Raw genomic sequence first — 19,065 nt, 5'->3', positions numbered from 1 at the left:
GGAATTACCGTATAGTACAGGAGAAGCTCTCAGGCAGTTTGGACTTCCATTAGCTGTTTAGGTTTAATTACTAATGTTAACTAGCATGTTAGTGATCAATCATTAGCCTGTGCCTATGTTATCTCCTTACATATACCTACGCTCTCCGTCTCTGTAAGATTGGGAATGATTGAGATTTCTCTCGGCACAGCTACCAGAAGACTTCACACTTTCAGACACGTTGCTCACGTCACATCTACGTCTTCAAGCTCAGTTGGAGGCTGCTCAGTAACGCTCAGCCAGCACCGGGAAAGAGACTTCTAACATCCTTCACTGGTCTCTGTCCAGAGACACGGGGTCTGCTGGTCCAGTTTATATATACTGTCTATGGCTACAACACACACAAATATTAGAAGACACAAACACACAGACACACATACACACACACACACAGACACACACACACACACACACAGACACACACACACAGTCACACACAGACAGACACACACACACACACACACACACACAGACAGACACACAGACACACACAGACAGACAGACACAGACAGACACACACACACACACACACACACACAGACACACACACAGACACACACACAGAGATGTACCAGAGCTCTCTTCTTCATGCACTCCATCACCATGAGGAAGATCTGCTGCGCCTGGCTGCGGCTGTAGTTGAAGGTTTTCTGGATGGTGACGAGCAGCTGATCTTTGACTCCATCGCTTAGCAACCTGAGCACCAAATACACCACATGGTCACATGATGCAGCAGAAGTTAGGGGGTCGATCCAGCCAGGGGGTGTTACAGAAAAGTGCCCAAAATGTTGACAGACATTAAGACTAAGGCTAGGTTTAGCTATTCATCGAACGTTGATAAAAAAGTCCAAACAATCACAACAAATCTAAGATAAAAAATGTCTAACAAAGTCACAAAAACTTCAACAAAAAAATGTGGAAAAGATGCCAAATATGTCCAAAGAAAGTCCCCAAGGACCACAATGGAAACAAGCCTTCTGGCTTTATTGTGTTTTTTTATCCGTTTGAACACCTCTTGTTGATTGTTGTTCAATAAAGTTTTCAAGTTTTCAAGATGTTGAAACAAAAACAACTATAAACGTTGAATGAAGTCACAACAACACAAAAAAATGTCATGAAAAATGTCAGAAAAAGCATTGACAAAAGCAGCTAAAATATTGAAAAGAGCCCCTTTAACGTTGAAAACGTTGATAAAACCAGTTTAATTCTCCATGCCGGGATCATGTTGCTGGAGTGTAATGTCTGATGTAACTCACCCGTCTTCGCCGCAGTGTTTGTGTGCGAAGGAAATGATGTCGGAGGCGCGGCCACTGCCGTCACAGACGACCACGGGGACGGGAGGCTCCTCCCTCAGACTCTCCAACACGGTGGAGATGATGTTGGGACCACCCTCCAGGACCAGACACACCACGGGGACGCCCTGACCCAGACCTGGCCCAGGACAAACATGCAGGCATGGAGAGAGCACTGATTTATATATATATATGTGTATATATGCAGGCGTCGAGAGATCACTGATTTCCACAGACTATACTATGAGGATAGTCGACATTGTTCCCTCGGTGGTAGAGTAGCTCAGTGGTTAGCACGGGTCCAGCTAGCAAAGAGCAAGTAGTGATTGCACACTCTGAACCAGGTTAAAATCCCAGCCACTATACTATCACTTTCATCTTTTTTCGACATGCTATACTATCACTTTTATCTTTTTTGACATACTATACTATGAGTTTTTTCGACATGCTATACTATGAATTCATGACTTTTTTGACATACTATACTATGACTATTTATAAATTTTTGACATACTATACTATGACTTTTTATAAATTTTCGACATACTATATTATAACTTTTTATGACTTTTTTCAACATACTATACTATGAATCTATGACTTTTTTGACATACTATACTATGACTTTTTTTAACAAATTATATTATGACTTTTCATGACTTTTTTTGACATACTATACTGTGACTTTTTATGACGTTTTATGACTTTTTCGACATACTATACCATGACTTTTTATGACGTTTTATGACTTTTTCGACAAACTATACTGTGATTTTTTATGGCTTTTTATGACTTTTTTCGACATACTATACTATGAATTTTTATCACTTTTTTCGACAAACTATACTATGACTTTTCATCACTTTTTCGACATACTATACTCTGACTTTTTATGACTTTTTTCAACATACTATACTATGACTTTTCATGACTTTTTTCAACATACTATACTATGACTTTTTATGACTTTTTTAGACCTACTAGGGGTGGTGGTGGCACATTGGATATGACCCATGCCTTTGGTGTGGGAGATCTGGGTTCAATTCCCACTGCGATACATCAACCAATGTGTCCCTGAGCAAGACATTAAAATTTGTATCACTTTTTTCGACAAACTATACTATGATTTTTTTATTTTTTTTAAAAAAAAAAAAAAAATTTTTTTTTTTTTTTTTTAATAAAATAAAAAAAAAAAAAAATAAAAAAAAAAAAAAAAAAAAAAAATTAATCACTATTCAAATTTTTAATTTATTAAAAAAAAATAATTTTTTTTTTTTTTTTTTTTTTTTTTTTTTTTTTTATTATATTTTTTCTTTATTATTATTAAATAAAAAAAAAAAAAAAAAAAAAATATATTTTCTCTTTTTTTTTTTTACCAATAAAACGAGAAAAATGGAGCCACATACCACTAGTTATTCGCCTGCTTTAAAACCGGGCGTCACATAACGTGATGACATCATCGCTAACGTAAAACTTAAAGGTGCTGTAGGTAGGATTGGGACGATCTCTGAGGTTTAACATCATAGATCGATTTGAAGACTCTTCTTCTTTTGTTGATGTCTTAAAGATTAAAATATGAAGTGAAGTTGAAGTGACGGCTGAGCCTTCCTTTGCTGTCCCTGCCTTATTGATCTCTCCAGGCATAGGATGACAAAGGGAAACCCACAGGTCACAGGACTGGACACAGCAGGTAGCACCAAGGGAGGGGGAGCAAACCACCCATACCCTCAGAAGGTTTGGAGGGGGGGCAGAAACCACCCATGTCCTCATGCTACGTTTACACGTGGCTGGCTATTTTCATAAACGGACATTTCAACCTCTCCGTTTTCAAAAATAACATCGTGCACAGCTGTCAGTTTTCAGAAAAGTGTTCGTTTACACGTACCCGTGTATATATGCCATCAAGAGCACGCCAGACCTGTAGGTGGCGGTGTAACGAGAAGCTCCAGCCCACGTTAGCCAATCAGAATCCCAAAAATATCAACAACTGCAACAAATCACTTCCTCTTTCTCTCTCTCGGCTGCCTAAACCTCCGTTTGTCTCAGTTTACATGTAATGACATGCAGACATGCAGACGAAGATTTCCAAAATCTCCACTCTGGTCGGAGTTTTTAGAAAGACTCGGTTTCAGAGGAGAATTCTCCGTTTGCGTGTAAACAAAGGGCACAAACGAAGGGAAATGTCTCCGTTTTTCAAAATAACCATGTACGTGTAAACAGGGTCTCAGAGTGTTTTGGGGGAGGGGGGGATTTTTAGGTTTTCTTTTCTGGGAAATATCATCAGCGTGAGCTTAAACATCCATCCATCCATCCATCTTCTTCTGCTTATCCGGTGTCGGGTCGCGGGGGGAGCAGCTCCAGCAAGGGACCCCAAACTTCCCATTCCCGAGCCAAATTAACCAGCTCTAAATGGGGGATCCCAAGGCGTTCCCAGGCCAGGTCTTCCCCGAGGCCTCCTCCCAGCTGGACTTGCCTGGAACACCTCCCTAGGGAAGCGCCCAGGGGGCATCCTTACCAGATGCCCGAACCACCTCAACTGGCTCCTTTCGACGCGAAGGAGCAGCGGCTCTACTCCGAGCTCCTCACGGATGACTGAGCTTCTCACCCTATCTCTAAGGGAGACGCCAACCACCCTCCTGAGGAAACCCATTTCGGCCGCTTGTACCCTGGATCTCGTTCTTTCGGTCATGACCCAGCCTTCATGACCATAGGTGAGGGTAGGAACGAAAACTGACCGGTAGATCGAGAGCTTTGCCTTCTGGCTCATTTGCTTTCACAACGGTGCGATAGATGGAATGTAATACCGCACTCCGCCCGCCCGATTCTCCGACCAATCTCCTGCTCCATTGTCCCCTCACTCGCGAACAAAACCCCAAGGTACTTGAACTCCTTCACTTGGGGTAAGGACTCATTCCCTACCTGGAGAAGGCATTCCATCGGTTTCCTGCTGAGAACCATGGCCTCAGATTTAGAGGTGCTGATCCTCATCCCAGCCGCTTCACACTCGGCTGCGAACCGATCCAGTGAGTGCTGAAGGTCACAGGCTGATCATGCCATCAGGACCACGTCAACTGCAAAGAGCAGCGATGAGATCCCCAGCCCACCGAACTGAAACCCCTCCCCACCCCGACTACGCCTTGATATCCTGTCCATAAATATTACAAACAGGATTGGTGACAGAGCGCAGCCCTGGTGGAGGCCAACCCTCACCTGAAACGAGTCCGACTTACTGCCGAGAACCCGGACACAGCTCTCACTTTGGTCGTACAGAGATTGGATGGCCCTGAGAAAAGACCCCCTCACCCCATACACCCGCAGCACCTCCCACAGTATCTCCCGGGGGACCCGGTCATACGCCTTCTCCAGATCCACAAAACACATGTAGACTGGTTGGGCATACTCCCAGGTTCCCTCCAGGATCCTTGCGAGAGTAAAGAGCTGGTCCGTTGTTCCACGACCAGGACGGAATCCACATTGTTCCTCTTCAACCCGAGGTTCGACTATCGGCCGAACCCTCCTTTCCAGCACCTTGGAGTAGACTTTACCAGGGAGGCTGAGAAGTGTGATACCCCTGTAATTGGCACACACCCTCTGGTCCCCCTTTTAAAAAAGGGGAACCACCACCCCAGTCTGCCACTCCTTTGGCACTGTTCCAGACTTCCACGCAATGTTGAAGAGGCGTGTCAACCAAGACAACCCCTCCACACCCAGAGCCTTGAGCATTTCTGGACTACATCAGTGACTTCCGCCTGGGAAATCGACGACAATCCCCCGTCATCCTCCAGCTCTGCCTCTAACATAGAGGGCGTATTAGTCGGGTTCAGGAGTTCCTCAAAGTGCTCCTTCCACCGCCCTATTACCTCCTCAGTTGAGGTCAACAGTGTCCCCTCCTTACTGTACACAGCTTGGATGGTTCCCCGCTTCCACCTCCTGAGGTGGCGAACAGTTTTCCAGAAGCATTTTGGTGCCGACCGAAAGTCCTTCTCCATGTCTTCTCCAAACTTCTCCCACACCCGCTGCTTTGCCTCTTTCACGGCAGAGGCTGCAGCCCTTCGGTACCCTGCAACTGCCTCCGGAGTCCTCTGGGATAACATATCCCGGAAAGACTCCTTCTTCAGTCGGGCGGCTTCCCTGACCACCGGTGTCCACCATGGTGTTCGTGGGTTACCGCCCCTTGAGGCACCTAAGACCCTAAGACCACAGCACCTCGCCGCAGCTTCAGCAATGGAAACTTTGAACATTGTCCACTCGGGTTCAATGCCCCCAGCCTCCACAGGGATGCACGAAAAGCTCCGCTGGAGGTGTAGTGGAGTTGAAAGTCTGTCGGACAGGGGCCTCCTCCAGACGTTCCCAATTTACCCGCACTACCCGTTTGGGCTTACCAGGTCTTTCCAGAGTCTTCCCCCACCCCCTGACCCAACTCACCACCAGATGGTGATCGGTTGACAGCTCTCCCACTGGAGCCCCATGCAGGACTCCACTCAAGGTCTCCAAGAAGGCCGAATACTCCGAACTCCTGTTTGGTGCATATGCACAAACAACAGTCAGAGTTTTCCCCCCCACCACCCGCAGGCGTAGGGAGGCGACCCTCTCGTCCACCGGGGTAAACTCCAACGTAGCGGCGCTCAGCCGGGGGCTTGTGAGTATCCCCACACCCGCCCGGCGCCTCACACCCTGGGCAACTCCGGAGAAGAAAAGAGTCCAACCCCTATCCAGGAGTCTGGTTCCAGAACCGAGACTGTGCGTAGAAGTAAGCCCCACCAGATATAACCGGTAGCGCACCACCTCCCGCACCAGTTCCGGCTCCTTCCCCCACAGAGAGGTGACGTTCCACGTCCCCAGAGCCAGCGTCTGCCGCCCGGGTCTTGTCCGTCGAGGCCCCTGACCTTCACTGCCCCCCGTGTGGCAGCACACCCGACCCCAGCGGTTCCTCCCACAGGTGGTGGGCCCATGGGCTTAAACACACATATTAATATAACTTTATATTAATTAATTGAGAAGACAGTGTGTTGTGATTGGTTGTGTGACTCCAGTTTGCTGTGATTGGCTGTCTGACTCAAGTGTGCTGTGATTGGCTGTGTGAATCCAGTGTGCTGTGATTGGCTGTTTGACTCAGGTGTGCTGTGATTGGCTCTCTGACTCACGTGTGTTGATCTTCTGCAGAGCAATGTGTTTCTCCAGCTGCCGGCGGAGCCGCACCTCGGCGCCGTACTTGCCGCTGGTCCCGTTGTCGGCCAGGATGAAGTGGGAGTGGCTGCTGTTCAGCACCGACAGCTTGCTGAGCGGGTTGGACATCGTCTGATAGGGACGCGTCACCTGCAGTGCACACACGGGATTGGTCCAATCAGACGGGGGAGGAGCCACAAATGAATTGAGTGTTAAAGGCAGCGGGGGAAGAAGTATTCAGAGCCTTTACTTCAGTAAAAGTACTAATAACATCAATTGTTAAAGGGTAACTTTGGGTCTTTCAACCTGGACCCTGTTATGTTATTGTGTCTCAGTGACTGATGGGTTTAGTGGTTATGTCTGTTTTTTCATCTGTTTTGATCTGGTTTTATATGGTTTTATCTGGTTTTGTCTGGTTTTAGCTGGTTTTGTCTGGTTTTGTCTGGTTATATCTGGTTATGTCTGGTTTTGTCTGGTTTTATCTGGTTATGTCTGGTTTTATCTTACGTCTCTGCCGATGAGATCCTCCTTGTTCTCCACGATGCCCCACGGTGCAAGGCCGATGGCGCAGACTTTCCCTCTGGACTTTGACGAATGATCTTTGAGAGCGTCTCCGACGTGGCGGATGACTCCTGAAACACGCCAGAGACACCAATCCAGTCAGAGGACGAGTTCATGAAGATAATCGTTATGGTAACACAGTTAAAGCTGCTTCAAACTGAAAACTAAAAGCACTTAAAGATGTCATTGCTTATTTTTGTATAGTCATCCTGTAACTTAAAGGAACAGTTCAACATGTTCAAACACTGAAGAATTAAAGTCCTTCTCTTTTCTATGTACCAGTGAGGTATTCAGATGGATGTGGTTAGCTTAGCATGAAGACTACTAAACAAAGTAAGACACGGAATCATACCGAAACTGAAAAAAAATACATAAAGGGGTTTATCCCCTGAAACTGCAAAAAGTAATACCTGGGTTTGTACCAAAACAGAGAAAGTAAAAACGTGGTTAGTACCGGTGCTGACTCCTCCGGTGAAGATCCAGGCTCCAGTGGTCACAGCGGCTTTGATCAGTCCTTTCCCAAACACTTGCTTGAGTTTGGGCGGCAGGTCAAAGTTCTGCAGGCCTCCGTGTACGGAGATGAGCAGCGTGGGAAGCTCCAGCTGCCAGTCCTTCACCATCAGGTGCAGCAGGTTGTCTGGCTTTGAGTCGTACGAGACCCGGATGTACTGCAAAACGGACACGGTAAACACGAGACATTTAGGAGACAGTACATAGGCACAATTACGGAGACGGCACACAGGAACATTTATAATCTAGAGACTCTAACTCTAACCTGGCTTAGAGTCGTACCAGACAGGAATGTACTGCAGAACGGGCACGGTAAACACAATATATTATGGAGATGATACACAAGAACATTTAGGGGTTGATACACAAGAACATTTAGGGAACGGTACACAAGAACATTTAGGGGATGATACACAAGAACATTTAGGGGATGATACACAAGAACAAATAGGGGATGGTACACAAGAATATTTAGGGGATGATGCACAAGAACATTTAAGGGATGATACACAAGAACATTTAGGGGATGATACACAAGAACATTTAGGGGACGATGCACAAGAACATTTAGGGGACGATACACAAGAACATTTAGGGGATGATATACAAGAACATTTAGGGGATGATGCACAAGAACATTTAGGGGATGATACACAAGAACATATAGGGGATGATGGAAAAGAACATTTAGGGAACGGTACACAAGAACATTTAGGGGATGATACACAAGAACAAATAGGGGATGGTACACAAGAATATTTAGGGGATGATGCACAAGAACATTTAAGGGATGATACACAAGAACATTTAGGGGATGATACACAAGAACATTTAGGGGACGATGCACAAGAACATTTAGGGGACGATACACAAGAACATTTAGGGGATGATATACAAGAACATTTAGGGGATGATGCACAAGAACATTTAGGGGATGATACACAAGAACATATAGGGGATGATGGACAAGAAAGATTAGGGGATGATACACAAGAACATTTAGGGGATGATGCACAAGAACATTTAGGGGATGATACACAAAAACATTTAGGGGATGATACACAGGAACATTTAGGGGATGATAAACTTTGGTATGGACTGCCTCTGTACTTTAGACAGGCCTCCTATCTGTCTAATTTTAAAACTCTTCTTAAAACCCACCTATTTTATTGGGCTTTTAACACCAGGTAGAGTATTGATCTTATGTGTATACTTGCATATTTTAATTGTGTGCGGGCAGTGCATTTAAGTGTTTTATTTAATTTTAATTTTATTGCATTTATCTTTAAATTGGGTACCTCTTCTTTTATTGTGCTTTTATTGTGTTATCTATTTATTCTGTTTTATCTTTTTGTGCAGCACTTTGGAAACCTTGTGTTGGTTAAAACCGTGCTATATAAATAAAGTGGATTGGATTGGATACACAAGAACATTTAGGGGATGGTACACAAGAACATTTAGGGGACGATACACAGGAACATTTAGGGTATGATAAACAGGAAATATTTTACCTGTAAAGTTAGGGCTATCAAAATGATTGTAATAATGAGTTAATTCTAATTCCTTTTTAATGCCACTATCTTGTTTTGTGTTGTGTTTCGTTCTGTGATTTGGGCCTCGGGCCGCTCTGTAGTTTGTAAAACCAGGAAGCAATGCAGTTGTAATGTTGTGGATGGCTGGCAGAAACAGAAATGGATAAAGAAAAGGGTCTTTTGAATGGCAAGTTTAGTTAGCAAACCCTTCCAGATGGTTCTCTCCACCAGACTAGACAAGTTATCTGCATGAACTGTGGATGTGAGTTAACACCGGAGTACATCCAGGTGCAGACACATCTTTAGCTTTAAACACTGAAAACATATCCCTTTAAAGTACATTTAGAACAGATAGGGTGGGGACTTAAACACAGGGCTTTCACCTAGCAAACAGGTGTTCATGTCCTGAAGAAGTTAAGGAGAAAACACAAGACTTTCACCCAGGAAACAGGTGTTCACGTCCTGAAGAAGTTAAGGAGAAAACACAAGACTTTCACCCAGGAAACAGGTGTTCATATCCTGAAGAAGCATCTAACATTAAATATTAAACATGGAATATAAAACACATAAAGAGTATTAGAGCACCATGGCCTTGTTGACGTGTCCTCCACCCTGAAACTCGATGACTCCGTAGGCGTCGGTGGACGAGGTCTGGGTGTGTTTCAGAGGACTCCATCTCTCTGGAGGTTGGACGTCCAGTGGAGCCACAGAGTCCTCTTTGGGAGGGACGGGGGTGTGCTGCAACACCAGCTGGCCACAACCACACCTGAACAACAACAACACAGGCAGTTAATATCCCATTCTGAGAAATAAATCCATAAAATAACAAGTTCAGGCAGCCCAGTACTGTAGGAAATATTTTGTGGAAAATGTGTGTAGAGATCACGAATGGCTTTGTTCTCTGGTCTTCCTGACTACCTGTGAGAGAGAGCCATCTGACCTGATAAGTTTGAAAGGGAGTTGCTCTTCCTGAGTATCTATGAGAGGACTATCTGACCTATATGAAAGGGGGCACCGGACCGCGAAAATAATTGAGCTGATTAAAAAGACTCTCAGATCGGGAGGAGCAGAGAGCGAAGCCACTGTGTAAGATGTATTTTGCAAATAACTGAAAGGCAAGATTCAGGTCCTAGGATGATTTTGGCTCTCATTCAATTCAATTTCAATTCAATTTTATTTATAGTATCAAATCATAACAGAGTTATCTCGAGACACTTTACAGATAGAGTAGGTCTAGACCACACTCTATAAATTCCAAAACCCCAACAATTACAGTAATTCCCTCAAGAGCAAGCATTAGCTGTGGCTATTGCGACAGTGGCAAGGAAAAACTCCCTTTTAGGAAGAAAACCTCGGCAGACCCAGACTCTTGTGTAGGCGGATGATTAGGGGATAGAACAGTGACACATAGTGACATTAAAGATAATGGAAGATACCGACCATTACTGATCATAATTCTTCTCCATTTTTTTTTTTTTTTTTTTTTTTTTTTTTGGGGGGGGAAGGACCGGACAGCAGGGCCAAGATGACCTGGACTACCACCACCTCAAAGGATGGGCAAAATGTATACAAGTGTGAGGGTTTGAGATAGCATTCATCAGATGTCTGACGGGACTCTTGTCTGTTTGCTAGGAGAGAGGAATAGACTTGTCTTGAAGATATCTGATCTGTGTACACGTTTTGTATTGCAATATAATTTCACTAAAGCTTGTTACTTTTGAATCCAGCGAATCCTGCGTTTTAATTCTGATCTACCAGTCAACGGACAGGTGTGAGGTGTAGTGACCTTAAGTGGAGTCAGATTATGTCTGGCCTTTTTGGGCCAGACTAGAAATAGTAAAGCGGTCACATTTTAAACCTTCAGTACCAAGACTTTGTCCCGTAATTAAAAACATAAATTATGTGTGAAGTTAGTAACTTTTTCTGTTATTTAACAGATTCATTTCTGTATGGAGTGTACGAGACCCTAGCCCCCAGAAGCAGGGAAAGCTAACACTAAACTACTGTAATCTATTTAAAGAGTTTCCTTTTAGCTAAATTTAATTCCCTGTGGAAATCAGTGTAGCATATGTCTAGGGGTTTTATTAGGACTGCACAATAAATCACTTTAATATAATCTCAATATGAACTAGTGCAAATATAACTTTAATATAATCTCAATATTATCTAGTGCAAATATAACTTTAACATAATCTCAATATGAACTAGTGCATGGATATATATTTGAATGTGAAATATGTGAAGCACTGTGTGACTGTGTCTGTTAAAGCTGCTAAATCAAATAAACGTATTATTATTATTACTTATTATTATTAGTGATCCATGTGAAAGGCGTGTCAGTACCTGCTGATGTCTTTGCCAGGAATAATCTGGACACATTCTCTCTTCTGGAAAGTTCTCTCGATCCACACTCTCTGAGTCTGAACACAAACATTCATCACATTAAAGTGGCCATATTATGCTCATTTTCAGGTTCATAATTGTATTTAGAGGTTGTACCAGAATAGGTTTACATGGTTTAATTTAAAAAAAACACCATATTTTTGTTGTACTGCCATTGCTGCAGGTCCTCTTTTCACCCTGTGTTCAGGTCTCTGTTTTAGCTACAGAGTGAGACATCTCACTGCTGTTACATATTTGTTGTCAGTCACACATGCTCATGCTAGGTAAGGACTAAATGAGCTTCCAAGCTGTTTCTCTAACTTCAGCCTGTACAAGGCAGGATTAGCCGGGAGACTTCTTCTAAATGAGGGCACACTTCCAATTTTGCATGGAATACCTGCAGAACAGGGCCATGGAAGTAGTTCTATACAATTTATTTTGTAGATTAGGGTGAATTTGTGTGTGTTGTAGCCATAGACAGTATATAAACTGGACCACCAGACCCCGAGTCTCTGGACGGAGACCAGTAAAGGATATTAGAAGTCTCTTTCCCGGTGCTGGCTAAGCGTTACTGAGCAGCCTCCAACTGAGCTTGAAGACGTAGATGTGACGTGAGCAACCTGTCTGAAAGTTGGAAGTCTTCTGGTAGCTGTGCCAAGAGAAATCTCAATCATTCCCAATCTTACAGAGACGGAGAGCGTAGGTATATGTAAGGAGATAACATAGGCACAGGCTAATGATTGATCACTAACATGCTAGTTACAACCCAGTCTCACGTCAGTTCGTGATGGCATTACGAAATTAAATCTATTAGAACGTGATATCCTCACGTTATTTTGAAGATTTACGTGTTGGGGTCACGTTTTTTATACTAATGTATTTCAATGAGAAGCATCTTACGTAATCACAGCACGAAACTTTCTGCCAGTCGGGCTGCAGCAGAGAAGCTGGATACAGCTTTGATATTATTGGTATTTTTAGCCCAATAACCGCTGTTTTAATCAACATTTATTCACCAGATCTTATCACGGTTTATATGTATTTCTTTTAATGTTATTATTTCGGTCTATTTCGGCCAGGGAAGCTGGATTGCTTTGTTGTTTATTGATATTTTAAAAACTATAACGCTACATCTTTCAACATGTATTTAGCTGTTATCATGGTATGCATTTCTTTATTTTAATAATATTGTTCCGGTCTTATTCCGGTAAATATTACAGTAAATAAGACAGAACAGTAGGTTACGATATGAGCGAGCTGGGCGCATTCAAAGCCGATGTCCCACGATGCAATGCGGGCATTCATTCACAGAATCAGACAGCGATCAGCGGGTCTTTAACGCCTGTATCACTTCAATGTACGTAAGGGATCATGTAGAAGCGTTGTTATAGCGAATAAAAAAACGGGGGTGATCAGGACCCCGACGCCAATCTTCTTTCAGCGGATCGATTTATAGCTCTCCTCCAGAGGGAACAGAACTGGGTCCATGGCAACGCTATGCTATGCATGGCAACGTTGTGTTATACTTAGCAACGGTCTGTTTTCAAGAAAATAAAAGACCGTATTCTACATTAGAATTCAAGCAAGCCATGTAATAAATATAATATATATAATCAGTGGTTTTGTCACCAGCAACAACGTGTTGCTCAGTTATGTTCCAGTAAGTTATGCACCGTTTAAAAAATCAGCTGAAGACTCCGGAAGTGACGTCGTAATTGCCTCGGCCGGGGTAGAAAAGATAAAAATACACAATATTCGTAATATTGATATTTTTTGTCTAACGTTGTATTTGAGGAGTTAAACAATAAACATAGCAATAATAATAAAATTCAGTTTCATGTATTTGTCTCATGGACTGTTTGCTCAGCCGGCCCGGCAGGCGCATCAATCTGAAATGGAACGAAGCCCACTCACGGCAGACAGCAGAAACAGGAGCCGAACACGTCCGCCCACCCACCCCGGAAGAACTACAAGTGCTCAAGCTTTGTAACAGATTATGGGCCGCGGCTATAGTGGGAGTTGTAGTTTTTAAATATATTGGTATATTTCTCATATGTAGAAGTTGGTAGTGTAGAATTTTGGATACACCCTGGTCTTTTTTGGGATGGGGAACACACTGGTGTCATCAGATTTTAAAAATTGAATCGTTAAACAGGTGAAAATAGCTTATTACCATATTTGACAGTGCTTACAGTGGGTAAACTTTGGTGACCATATCTACATGATAGCTAAGGTCCAGAGGTTTTTTATGTGTGTTGCACCTTCTGTTGCTAAATGACATCAGCTGAAGACTGCTGAAGTGACGTAGTAATTACCACTCGGCGGATAGAAAAGATTGCTGCACGTAAAAAAATAAAACAAATTGCTGCACGTTGTACGTGAGAATTTATACAATAAAAATACCAATAATTAAAAAATTGTGTTTTATGCTAGGCACTTTGATTTGCCTTGTCGCAGAAAAATACTAGGCCTATATAAACAAACTACAGTTGAGTGTTTAGAACTACAGCCTAATGGCTTGTTTGACTAATGGGCATTTGTTTTGACTTGAAAAACAAAAAATAAAACTACTTACAAAGAGAAGCATTTTTCATTTTATTTTCCATGCATAGTTATTTAAAAACGCAATTTTCTAAATGTGCAGTTGATGAATGTTAATAGCAAAGACTAAAGGGGAAAAAAAACATAAGGATATTTATGTATGGGACTTAATTTGATTTAAATCACACTGTATTATTAGTAACAATGTATGGTAGGCCTATCATTAATTATTATATTCAGAAGATGATCCTGATATCAATCAGCATGGTTACAGTACAGCTTGTAGCTATAAACTCAGCCTTTACTGAGACTACCTTTTCATTAATAAAGAAGGTTTTTAAGAAGCATTTTAAGCAGATTTTTGCTGAGGTTTTTGTTCATAGAGATGTATATAGCTTTGTATGGGTACGTGTACACAAACGTGTTTTGGCATTTTTGGCACACTTCTACCTCAGCCTACTGCACACAGACACAAGTACTTTAGCATATTCTGCTAAAATAGAGACCAGAATGTGGTGCCAAACCAACAATCTCATTCAACCATTTCACAAAATGAGGAGTTGGTCCTAACATGGGTCAGAGGGTATCAGAGGTCATAAATGATGAACCAATCAATGGGCTCTGCTCCTACAGGCACCTTGGTGTGTATATGGACAACACCTTTGGCTGGAAGGCCCGTGTTGAAAGTGTGTGTTATCATTTAGAGCAGACACTCACAGTGAATCAGATGGTTTATGTTATACAAGGCTGCATTACAGAGCATTTTAATATGTCAGCAATATCTAAACACCTCATTTAAAGCTTACTTGTAAGGGGAGCACAGAGAATATGGTCTGATCAATCTTTATTCTCCATGCCAAGTAGCTCTATCCTCTGACAGAAGAAATGGGTACCCTAATGTAAACTAAATAATTCTAAACTATAGCCCTAATTTGGACCTACCTCAATTCAAAGTTAAAATAATGTTGCTTGAGGCTGCAGGGAATAGCTTCATGATATGATGCATATGTGTTGCTCACTGTTTGTGAAAGATGAGCAATAGATTTTGGCTGTGTGATGTGCTTCAATCTGACTCCATATCACTTTTTTATGTTTTTTTATCATAAGTATGTCATCTGTATGCTGATAAAACAATATGTCAAGTGTTATTTTTGAAGCATTTTAACTCAAGGCAAATATCCCTCTGGGGATAATAAAGTATTGCTTGCAAAATGGTCCCTATGATATGTGAAAATTAAAACCTTGTCGTAGGACTATAGCAAACACATCGTTGGAAAGGTCTCAACCTGGACAGTAACATATGTCAGTCTGAAGAGGATACATTATTCGTGCTTTGAAATATTGACCTCTGAACCTTGAACCCAGTACATCTTTGAAGGCTTGTCATTTAGCAACAGAAGGTGCTACACACATAAGACCAGCTGTTCTAGAAAGCTCTGGACCTCAGCTATCATGTAGATATGGTCTCCAAAGTTTACCTACTGTAAGCACTGTCAAATATGGTAATAAGCTATTTTCACCTATTTAACGATTCGATTTTTAAAATCTGATGACACCAGTGTGTTCCCCATCCCAAAAAAACCCAGGGTATATCCAAAATTCTACACTACCAACTTCTACATATGAGAAATATACCAATATATTTAAAACTACACAACTCCCACTATAGACGCGGCCCAGAATCTGTTACAAAGCTGGAGCACTTGTAGTTCTTCCCGGGTGGGTGGGCGGACGTGTTGGGCTCCTGTTTCTGCTGTGTTCGCGGAGTGGGCTTCGTTCCGTTTCAGATTGATGCGCCCGACGGCCGTCTGAGCAAACAGTACATGAGACAAATACATGAAACTGTATTTTATTATTATTGCTATGTTTATTGTTTAACTCCTCAAATACAACGTTAGACAAAAACATCAATATTACGAATATTATGTATTTTTATCTTTTCATCCCCGAGCGGTAATTACCCGTCACTCCGGAGTCTTCAGCTGATTTTTTAAACGGTGCATAACTTACTGGAACATAACTGAGCAACACGTTGTTGCTGGTGACAAAACCACTGATTATATATATTATATTTATTACATGGCTTGCTTGAATTCTAATGTAGAATACGGTCTTTTATTTTCTTGATAACAGACCGTTGCTAAGTATAACACAACGTTGCCATGCATAGCATAGCGTTGCCATGGACCCAGTTCTGTTCCCTCTGGAGGAGAGCTATAAATCGATCCGCTGAAAGAAGATTGGCGTCGGGGTCCTGATCACCTGCGTTAGTTGTTCCGTTATTACATATCGCTCTACATGATCCCTAACGTACATTGAAGTGATACAGGCGTTAAAGACCCGCTGATCGCTGTCTGATTCTGTGACTGAATGCCCGCATTGCATCATGGGACATCGGCTTTGAATGCGCCCAGACCGAAATAATATTATTAAAATAAAGAAATGCATACCATGATAACAGCTAAATACATGTTGAAAGATGTAGCGTTATAGTTTTAAAAATATCAATAAACAACAAAGCAATCCAGCTTCCCTGGCCGAAATAGACCGAAATAGCCTAATAACATTAAAAGAAATAGATATAAACCGTGATTGTTATGGTTTTGGTGTCTTGTCTTATTTTGGTGGTCTGTTTTGTGCTCTGTTTCCTGTTTTATTTTGAAGTCTCTGGTTTTCTGTCTTGTCTTGTACTATTTACTTCCTGTCTTGTTTCCCTCCTTTTGTTGATTGCTCTGCCCTGCCTAATGTGTTTCACCTGTTTCCCAGCCCTTGTGTCACCTGTCTTGTGTCATCTCATTAGTCTGTGTATTTAGTCTTGGTGTTCCCCTTGTCCAGTGTCAGATGTTTGTTTGTTTGTGTGTTTTCCAGTTTCCCAACCGTGTTCAGTTCTGTCTCCTCGTCCGTGAGTTTTGGTCAGTAGTTCTGTTTCTGGTTTTCCTTTGTTTTGTTAGTCAGTTCTCTGTTGGATTTTTGGACTCTTGGTTTGAATAAACCTTCCACCTTAAACATTCTCCTGCCTGCCTGCCTGCCTGCTCTCTGCATTTTGGGTCCGCCATTCCCTACTCCTCCCTGCTACACCTGACAGTGATAAGATCTGGTGAATAAATGTTGATTAAAACAGCGGTTATTGGGCTAAAAATACCAATAATATCAAAGCTGTATCCAGCTTCTCTGCTGCAGCCCGACCGGCAGAAAGTTTCGTGCTGTGATTACGTAAGATGCTTCTCATTGAAATACATTAGTATAAAAAACGTGACCCCAACACGTAAATCTTCAAAATAACGTGAGGGTATCACGTTCTAATAGATTTAATTTCGTAATGCCATCACGAACTGACGTGAGACTGGGTTGGCTAGTTAACATTAGTAATTAAACTTAAACAGCTAATGGAAGTCCAAACTGCCGGTGAGCTTCTCCTGTACTATACGATAATTCCTCTACTGTATGACAGTAAGTCTCGTGGGTATGACCCAGTCGTTAGCCTATTTTTATAAAAACGTCTGCTACGGAGCCATAACGTGAGGTACAAGGTAATGGAGCCTTTTATACATTGTCGTGTTTCTTTAGAAATAAACAACGGACAAATAGAGTCTTTAAACTCTTTAGATGTAAAGTTATTCTCTGTCAAAGTGACACCAAAATGAATGGGAGTCAATGGGATGCTAACAGGAGGTGATGGCTGGTTAGCATCAAAATGGCGCCATAGGAGGTTCAAGTCCTGAAGCGAAGCTTACCCCCTTGGTTGTAGCAGTGTTTTGCCATTGAGAATGAGCTAGCATGCTAACGGTTAGCCCCCTAGCCCCCTCATTTCAACTAGTGATGTAGAAAGCCTTGCAGATTTTGACCAGCTCACCCAGAGACTGAAGGCAGGACACATTCAGAAACCGTATCTCACTCAGAACAGCATGGATGGATTTTTTTCGAAGTTTGTATGTGTGTGGAAGCACCAGAGACACAAAATAACAACAAAATAATTATAGTTTTTTTTTTCATAATATGGGCACTTTAATAATGTCCTTTACATTAATTCAGGGATGCACCAAATCCAGGATTCGGCTTCTGAGTCGGCTGAATATTGGGCTTTTTGACGGGGTTCTGGTTTCTGCTGAATCTTAGAATTTGTTCCAAGGGAACCGAACCCTACGCTTAGGCGTGCATTACGGGAAGGTGTTTACGTAGGTGGAGCGTTCAATGCAGTAGGCTGTGAGAAAGTGGAAATGGAACTGATGAGCAGAAAAAAGTGTTGTTTGGCAGTACTTTCAGTCAAAAGAAGGCCATTCAAGTCCAGCTACATGTTCAATATATTCAATGCTGATTGGTCTGGTGGTGGTGTGGACCCTAAACAATGCTACAACATCTGGTATGAAACATCCAAAAGAATACGAGTTGTGCATGAAGGAAACTACAGACAGCAGCCAAAATGCAGCAACTTCAGGTACGGGGAAGGAAGGACAGTCTCTGTTTACTTCATTCATGTGTTTACTTTGTTCATGGACTGAGGATGGGAGGAGGAGTCAGCACAATCTCAACCAGTGGATTCAGGATTCAACCCAACCCAAATATCTGGATTCGGTGCATCCCTACATTAATTATAATAAAAGAGCCTGAAAGACAGCTCAGAACGGTAGTTTACATTCTAGCAGAGATCACACATTCTCTCAGCATGAATTTGGGGAGATGTAATCAACGGGCTGCCACACGGTCACTGCAAATACTCCACAGAGTTTTTGTATAAATTCCACTAAAACTTTCAGAAATTTTCTGCAGAATTTCTGTACAATTTGCCCCAGGTTTCCTGCAGAAATTTCCAAATTCTAAATTCTGCAGATTTTCATTCTGGAAAACCGTTGATATTTGACATTTTAAAAGCATAGTTGTAGCCTGTTTTGGAGGGGGAGTGGCACATAACAAAAGCTGCAGCTGCACAATAGATAAAATGCTCAGTTTGATCTGGCTAATTACTGGGAGAGAGCTTTCCATTTCTTTATGCATCAAATCCTCTTATCCTGCTGTCCTAATCTCCCCCCCACCACACACACATA

General features: G+C 42.3%; 1 protein-coding gene across 4 annotated transcripts in view; it reads right to left on the bottom strand.

Annotated features, from left to right (window-relative positions):
• The window catches only part of LOC120556299 (transient receptor potential cation channel subfamily M member 1-like), a 70,659-nt gene that overhangs the window by 49,158 nt on the left and 2,436 nt on the right, over positions 1-19,065 (bottom strand). For all 4 annotated transcript variants that reach the window (XM_039795787.1, XM_039795784.1, XM_039795785.1 and 1 more), the window contains 7 exons: positions 11,444-11,520; positions 9,686-9,866; positions 7,513-7,726; positions 7,005-7,129; positions 6,476-6,647; positions 1,296-1,470; positions 612-735 (listed from right to left, as the gene is read on the bottom strand). In XM_039795787.1, the coding sequence (XP_039651721.1) occupies positions 612-735; positions 1,296-1,470; positions 6,476-6,647; positions 7,005-7,129; positions 7,513-7,726; positions 9,686-9,866; positions 11,444-11,520 (1,068 nt within the window). The remainder of the gene's footprint in view (positions 1-611; positions 736-1,295; positions 1,471-6,475; positions 6,648-7,004; positions 7,130-7,512; positions 7,727-9,685; positions 9,867-11,443; positions 11,521-19,065) is intronic.

The sequence above is a fragment of the Perca fluviatilis genome, chromosome 3 (assembly GCF_010015445.1).
Source record: "Perca fluviatilis chromosome 3, GENO_Pfluv_1.0, whole genome shotgun sequence".
NCBI lineage: Eukaryota > Metazoa > Chordata > Actinopteri > Perciformes > Percidae > Perca > Perca fluviatilis.
The sequence above is the reverse complement of the archived record's forward strand: the minus strand, read 5'-3'. Positions and strand labels throughout refer to the sequence as shown.